This window comes from Rhagoletis zephyria, unplaced genomic scaffold (assembly GCF_001687245.7).
Source record: "Rhagoletis zephyria isolate East Lansing unplaced genomic scaffold, Rhagoletis_zephyria_1.1 Rzeph_scaffold_04052, whole genome shotgun sequence".
Classification (NCBI taxonomy): Eukaryota; Metazoa; Arthropoda; class Insecta; order Diptera; family Tephritidae; genus Rhagoletis; species Rhagoletis zephyria.
The window spans coordinates 27,372-35,887 of NW_016161135.1; the positions used below are offsets into that span (position 1 = coordinate 27,372).

At 33.5% G+C, this 8,516-nt stretch overlaps 1 protein-coding gene across 1 annotated transcript; it reads left to right on the forward strand.

Annotated features, from left to right (window-relative positions):
• Window positions 1–1,675: 1,675 nt before the first annotated feature.
• LOC108370180 (uncharacterized) lies at window positions 1,676–7,791 on the forward strand. Its single transcript, XM_017625454.1, has 4 exons — window positions 1,676–1,782; window positions 3,566–4,439; window positions 4,500–4,615; window positions 7,773–7,791. Exons 1-4 carry the CDS (start codon window positions 1,676–1,678, stop codon window positions 7,789–7,791), a joined length of 1,116 nt encoding a protein of 371 aa, XP_017480943.1.
• The last annotated feature ends 725 nt before the right edge of the window (window positions 7,792–8,516 follow it).

The following is an 8,516-nucleotide window of genomic DNA, read 5'->3' on the forward strand; positions in this document are numbered from 1 at the left end:
TAATGATGTCCGCTATAACTGGTGATGATGGAGATCCCATGGGCATACCTGAACGCTGCTCATATATTTTATTATTATATTTAAAATAGCGGTTTTCTTATATGCAGAATTTTACCACAGTCAAAAAAGGTTCTTTAGACATATATGTGTACTCTTTTATATCTTCCCACTTTCAAGCTATGATTTCAAGGGCCAAATCCACTGGAATACTTGGAAACAATGACACAACATCGAACGACACTAGACTCTCATCATCATATACATATGTATCCTTGATCTTGTTCTTGAATTCGATCGCGTCTTTGACATTATATACGGAGGACATGGTTACATTTTTCAGGATTTTTACGACATACTTACATAAATTGTAAGACGGGGAATTGACGGACGAACAAATAGGTCTGAGTGGATTTCCTTCTTTGTGAATCTTTGGTAAGCCATAGATTCGTGGTGGATTGGCTGTTTTACACAAAAGCGCATTCTTTTCTTTTACATCAATAATTTTATTACTGAACATTTTCTCAACTAGTTCGTTGTTCTTGTCCTGTAGTCTATTAGTAGGATCACGTTTTAAAACTTTGTTTGTGGATCATTGACTATAGTCTGCATTTTTATGTCATATTCAATATAAAGTGAGGAACTGCTGACGAACACATTGAAAGAAAGTATCAAAACTACACGGCTTGCTAAGTACGAAAACTTAAGACATAAACAACAACTACTTTTAAACATTAGGGTGATACCAGAATGGATCCGTTACACGACTGGGATACAAATTCCAACCGATATTCAGTGGCTTCTTTTTCTGGGTCCTAAACATGCCTTACCCATAGACAACAAACACTTTCCACTATTTAAAGTCATCGCAGACGGGGAGAGCTATATACAAACAATTAAAGACAAAGAGAAACAAGAAATGGAAAGAAACAACTTGACGACACTGCCACGTGACCACCTCAACAAGACAACTTCAGTTAGAGATAAATTTATAAGTGATACCCTACGTTCCGCAAAAATGTTCTTAAAAAATCATAAAGAGCTTTTGATCCTTAATACCGACAAGGGCAATGTAACTGTGTTGATGGATAAATCAGAATATGACATAAAAATGCAGACTATAGTCAACGATATTTCCACATACAAAGTTTTAAAACGTGATCCTACTAATAGACTACAGGACAAGAACAACGAACTAGTTGAGAAAATGTTCAGTAATAAAATTATTGATGTAAAAGAAAAGAATGCGCTTTTGTGTAAAACAGCCAATCCACTACGAATCTATGGCTTACCAAAGATTCACAAAGAAGGAAATCCACTCAGACCTATTTGTTCGTCCGTCAATTCCCCGTCTTACAATTTATGTAAATATGTCGTCAAAATCCTGAAAAATGTAACCATGTCCTCCGTATATAATGTCAAAGACGCGATCGAATTCAAGAACAAGATCAAGGATACATATGTATATGATGATGAGAGTCTAGTGTCGTTCGATGTTGTGTCATTGTTTCCGAGTATTCCAGTGGATTTGGCCCTTGAAATCATAGCTTGAAAGTGGGAAGTTATAAAAGAGTACACATATATGTCTAAAGAACTTTTTTTGACTGTGGCAAAATTCTGCATAAAAGAAAACCGCTATTTTAAATATAATAATAAAATATATGAGCAGCGTTCAGGTATGCCCATGGGATCTCCATCATCACCAGTTATAGCGGACATCATTATGGAAGAGTTACTCAAAAAATTCGAACAAGAATCGGTCAATAAGCCACGACTTCTTACTAAGTACGTTGACGATTTATTCGCTATAGTTAAAACCGAGGACACAAACGACATGCTTACAATATTAAACGGTCTCAGCAAATCAATAAAATTCACAATAGAAGTAGAAAAAGAAGGAAAACTACCTTTTCTGGACACCCTAGTGATAAGGAGAAACAACGAAATTACTATAGACTGGTACAAAAAACCGACGGCTTCGGAAAGACTTGTAAATTTCAATTCTAAGCAGGAAAGAATAATAATTGTAAACACTGCCAACGTGAGACGAGTTCTCTCTATCAGCGACAGAATATATCACAACAAAAATATTTGCATTATTAAAAAAACTCTGGAGGACAATGATTTTCCGGGGAAATTAATTAAAAAGCTAATTCACAACTACTATGTCCGTCCGAACGAAGAAAAGAAAAATGATGATTCAAATAAGAAAATTTACAAAACAGCATCTTATGTCCCAGGGTTATCAGAGAGAATCAAATTTTCCAATCTATATGATAAAGAGAACGTCCAATTAGTGTTTACATACGACAATACTCTGAGAAGTATATGTAGCAACACGAAAGACAAAATTCCCAAGCATGAGAAATCTGATGTAGTATACAGTATTCCATGTAATGGCGACGGGTCCCACGTATGCAAACAAGTATATGTGGGGACAACCAAACCAAAACTTAAGACAAGGATTTCCGCTCACAAATCGAACGTAAAATTAAGGAACACTTACTCGGGCAACAAGACGGCCTTGTCATCCCACTGTAAAGACACAGGACATTACCCTGATTTTGATAATGTGAGTGTCTTAGAAGAAGAGAAAAATTACCACAAACGCTTTATATTAGAAATGCTCCACATTGTAAACACCCCTAATGATAAAAGGATGAATTTCAAAACTGTGCACATGTCTACCGCAACATAATATTAAGGCACAACAAATAAGCCTAATATTGTCTATTATTCGTTCCGTGTCCGAACTTCGTCTATGATAACATTGCAATGCTGGATGATTTGCATATATATATATGTCGTACTGTGTGCCGTCCAATGCAATGTTGTTTGTATGATTTTTTGTTTACAATTACTGTTCTTTCATTTGTTAATATTTTTATGTCCATTTCGTCTCATTGTTTGGTTTGTTAAATCTTTTGATTTTTGCACACATTAGTCTACCAGGAGCAGCCGAATGTGTAAGTTGTGCTTATATACAGTATGTTGATAGTCTTTTATGCAATTTTTGTAATTAAGATATTTATTGCAGTCCTGATGATGACTTCAGACTGAAGTCGAAATATACGCGATTTAAAAACAACAAAAACAGATGGTTTTATTTCAACCCGGCCTTGAGCTCAAAAAATATCAACAGAATTTTCAATTAACGGCCAAAGATAAATAAACAATGTTTAAACGGAGAGCACCCCAAGACGACGAAAGACACGGTCATGGTCTACAGGAACATTAAAAGAGGATATAACATCAAAGCCAGAAAGTGCATCAACAACAACCAAATATCGGCGAAAATTTCTTACGCTGTGTCTGCTTATATCGACAAGACGAAAGGCAAACTTTTAAATCTCCTCATTAAAATTAAACACGAACTTCTGCGGCAAAAAGAAAGAGAGGTAAATATGTTAAAAACAAGAATAAAGCAACACCTCAACACACGTGACTGCATTGCATTCTTCCAAAGTGAGGAACTGCTGACGAACACATTGAAAGAAAGTATCAAAACTACCCAACTTGCTAAGTACGAAAACTTAAGACATAAACAACAACTACTTTTAAATATTAGGGTGATACCAGAATGGATCCGTAACACGACTAGCATACAAATTCCAACCGATATTCAGTGGCTTCTTTCTCTGGGTCCTAAACATGCCTTACCCATAGACAACAAAGAATTTCCACTATTTAAAGAAATTGCAGACGGGGAGAACTATATACAAACAATTAAAGACAAAGAGAAACAAGAGATGGAAAGAAACAACTTGACGACACTGCCACGTGACCACCTCAACAAGAAGACAACTTCAGTTAGAGATAAATTTATAAGTGATACCCTACGTTCCGCAAAACTGTTCTTAAAAAATCATAAAGAGCTTTTGATCCTTAATGCCGAAAAGGGCAATGTAACTGTGTTGATGGATAAATCAGAATATGACATAAAAATGCAGACTATAGTCAACGATATTTCCACATACAAAGTTTTAAAACGTGATCCTACTAATAGACTACAGGACAAGAACAACGAACTAGTTGAGAAAATGTTCAGTAATAAAATTATTGATGTAAAAGAAAAGAATGCGCTTTTGTGTAAAACAGCCAATCCACCACGAATCTATGGCTTACCAAAGATTCACAAAGAAGGAAATCCACTCAGACCTATTTGTTCGTCCGTCAATTCCCCGTCTAACAATTTATGTAAATATGACGTCAAAATCCTGAAAAATGTAACCATGTCCTCCGTATATAATGTCAAAGACGCGATCGAATTCAAGAACAAGATCAAGGATACATATGTTTATGATGATGAGAGTCTAGTGTCGTTCGATGTTGTGTCATTGTTTCCGAGTATTCCAGTGGATTTGGCCCTTGAAATCATAGCTTCAAAGTGGGAAGATATAAAAGAGTACACATATATGTCTAAAGAACTTTTTTTGACTGTGGTAAAATTCTGCATAAAACAAACCCGCCATTTTAAATATAATAATAAAATATATGAGCAGCGCTCAGGTATGCCCATGGGATCTCCATCATCACCAGTTATAGCGGACATCATTATGGAAGAGTTACTCAAAAAATTCGAACAGGAGTCGGTCAATAAACCACGACTTCTTACTAAGTACGTTGACGATTTATTCGCTATAGTTAAAACCGAGGACACAAACGACATGCTTACAATATTAAACGGTCTCAGCAAATCAATAAAATTCACAATAGAAGTAGAAAAAGAAGGAAAACTACCTTTTCTGGACACCCTAGTGATAAGGAGAAACAACGAAATTACTATAGACTGGTACAAAAAACCGACGGCTTCGGGCAGACTTGTAAATTTCAATTCTAAGCAGGAAAGAAGAATAATTGTAAACACTGCCAACAATTTCGTGAGACGAGTTCTCTCTATCAGCGACAATATATCACAACAAAAATATTTGCATTATTAAAAAAACTCTGGAGGACAATGATTTTCCGGGGAAATTAATTAAAAAGCTAATTCACAACTACTATGTTCGTCCGAACGAAGAAAAGAAAAATGATGATTCAAATAAGAAAATTTACAAAACAGCAACTTATGTCCCAGGGTTATCAGAGAGAATCAAATTTTCCAATCTATATGATAAAGAGAACGTCCAATTAGTGTTTACATACGACAATACTCTGAGAAGTATATTTAGCAAAACGAAAGACAAAATTCCCAAGCATGAGAAATCTGATGTAGTATACAGTATTCCATGTAATGGCGACGGGTCCCACGTATGCAAACAAGTATATGTGGGGACAACCAAACCAAAACTTAAGACAAGGATTTCCGCTCACAAATCGAACGTAAAATTAAGGAACACTTACTCGGGCAACAAGACGGCCTTGTCATCTCACTGTAAAGACACGGGACATTACCCTGATTTTGATAATGTGAGTGTCTTAGAAGAAGAGAAAAATTACCACAAACGCTTTATTTTAGAAATGCTCCACGTTGTAAACACCCCTAATGATAAAAGGATGAATTTCAAACCTGTGCACATGTCTACCGCAACATAATATTAAGGCACAACAAATAAGCCTAATATTGTCTATTATTCGTTCCGTGTCCGAACTTCGTCTATGATAACATTGCAATGCTGGATGATTTGCATATATATTTATGTCGTACTGTGTGCCGTCCAATGCAATGTTGTTTGTATGATTTTTTGTTTACAATTACTGTTCTTTCATTTGTTTATATTTTTATGTCCATTTCGTCTCATTGTTTGGTTTGTTAAATCTTTTGATTTTTGCACACATTAGTCTAACAGGCGCAGCCGAATGTGTAAGTTGTGCTTATATACAGTATGTTGATAGTCTTTTATGCAATTTTTGTAATTAAGATATTTATTGCAGTCCTGATGATGACTTCAGACTGAAGTCGAAATATAGACGATTTAAAAACAACAAAAACAGATTGTTTTATTTCAACCCGGCCTTGAGCTCAAAAAAATATCAACAGAATTTTCAATTAACGGCCAAATATAAATAAACAATCTATAACAAAAATGGTTATACTTGTCGATATCTTTACGAACGTGCAGCATTTAACCCTTTAATGCAGAGTCTGTCATATATGAAACGCTTTTTAACCCTTTCAAGGCAGAGGCAAAATGGTTCTCAATATGGTTTCAACGTAGTTTTTATTTGTTTTTATTTTTTATTTATTTTTAATTTTATTTTAAATATTTTTATTTGTTTATTTTTTTTTTTTTTTTTTATTAATATTTTACTATGTTCAAAAGCATATTGAGAACCTTTTTCCTCTGCCTTGAAAGGGTTAAAAAGCGTTTCATATATGACAGACTGTTCATTAAGGGGTTAAATGCTGCATTCCATTATCTCTTTTCTAAGCGAAGATCTACGATTTTGAAAAAAAAACTCGAGTTTTGCCTATAGTGCGTCGCCTGTGGACATTCTTTCATATATGTATGTATGTGCCATTTCTACCGTTATATATTTTTTGTCTACTCGGTTATTCCATGGGGAATTCATGCTTTATTAAAATTTAAAAAATTAAATTACTACACCATTTTAATTAATTAGTGTGTAGTCCAGTTTTGTTTTGTAGAAGTTTCGTTAGTATACACTTCAGTTTTTACACATTGAATATATCTGCATATTTATATATTTACGCGTATCTATTTACATTTATTTATGTACAAGTCTACAAAATCTTATTACTTATAAAGCGATTTTTAATCTTCGTTGCTTAACACACATTTTTTCAATTACTTCTTGTGTTGTAATCGGCACAACATTATGTACCGCTAACATCGTTAAACTATTCAGCCGCTCCTTAACTGTATAAAAAGAAGGGACAAATAAGATAGCATATTCAACAATTGAGTAGTCCACTTGCAAAGTGCGCTATGTAAATTTTTTTTAGATTTTTAGTTTTTGGTGGGTTTCATGTCCACTAACAGCAGAGTGAAAAATTTTTCTATATTCTGAAAAAAATAGCATGAAATGTTAACTACTCTTGCAAAAGTCGCTATAATACTTATTTATACACTTTCAAATGTCTCCTCTTCGTATGAACTTAGAAAACTGCAAGAAAACGTGGTAGTTTCGGTGCCTAGTGGAAGAGGTCGCAAAAAAGAAGCAAACCAATCTTCCTAGAGGAGAGAACGCGAAAAGCTAAAAAAAGCTAGCTATGTAAGAGTTACTGTTTCAAAACTTGCAATATTAATTTTTTAAATATAAAATTTGCAAATCTACCATACTGCAATTTTATTTTTTTAATGGTATTAGGCTCTTATTTATCCAAATTTTCAGGTAATAAAAAAAGATACAGTTCGGTTGTTACTTGTTGTCGTAGACGTTTTTTTTTTTAATTTGTGGTTTACTTTTATAAAATCACATAACGCTGTTTGCAAGTGGACTACTCATATATTCATTAAAAGACAATTTGTCATCCGTCTGAAATAAAAAAAGATTTAAATCAGAAGGATAAAATAGTATTGTGTTATTAATTCAAAAGTAAATAATTGTAGTTCAATGACGAAGGGGGGGATCTATCCGCCCATAACCCACCCCTCCCCACCCCTGGCTACGCCACTGTGGGAATGAATACAGAAAGAAATTACAAAAAAAAGAAAAATTAATAGTTTGGTTCAATTAATATTGACCGTGTTATCGGTTACGTTGCTTGAACTTATACCGAAAGACGAAAAGAAAAATGATCGGTTCAAAAATCTTGACCGTCGATGTGTGGTGTTACTTGATTAAAAAAATGCAATTAACTTGCTTTTCAGAATTGGCGAACTGAACTGAACGAGAATGGTTATGACCAGGGATGCCGTTCGGATCTAAATAGATACAATTGGATACATTTTTAGACGAATTTTTGCGGGATACTTATTTTTTTCGATCAGTATAAATATGGATACTTTTTAAAATAGGCCAAAATTTTATATAGATATTCTATAAAGTTTTTTTTTGTTCAAAAACCGATTTTCATTAAAGATGGTAGAAAGCATTACGTTTTTTAAATGTTTAAAAATCGCTACTTAAGCATGAAATTAAAGCATTTTAATTTTTGTGAACGAAGCAATGAACATATGAAGAGATCTCACCAAAATAGGTAATAAGCGCAATTGTTTTAATCAGCTTAAAAGGATGCTGTAAGCAAGATCTTAATATACATATATATATAATAAATTATACTTTTTCTGTAGTAATCTCTTTCATATCACATATTTTCATTTGTTAATTTAAAAAGAAAGAAGATTTCAATGAAGGTTAAAATACACTTAAAAAACTAAATTTTATTTATTTAAGGAAATTTGTATGAATTTTACTAAAAAGACTTTAAATACACTCTAAAAAAATTTTGTTTGTTTGCGCATATTAAGAGAGGTAACCAGTTTCCTCTTATAATGTGTACAAATTTGCACGCCGTGTAATAAAATTAAATATTGCCTGTTTACTTTTACATACCAAATTTGCCGCAAAGATCAAAATTACACATAAAATGTTTAAAGTATAGTAATGTTTAT

Coding starts and splice junctions, on each gene's coding strand:
- LOC108370180 (XM_017625454.1), top strand. CDS start 1,676: ATGCCCATGGGATCTCCATCATCACCAGTTATAGCGGACATCATTATG. Junction 1,783..3,565: donor AAGCCACGACTTCTTACTAA/GTACGTTGACGA, acceptor TTTAAATATTAG/GGTGATACCAGAATGGATCC. Junction 4,440..4,499: donor AAGAACTTTTTTTGACTGTG/GTAAAATTCTGC, acceptor ATATATGAGCAG/CGCTCAGGTATGCCCATGGG.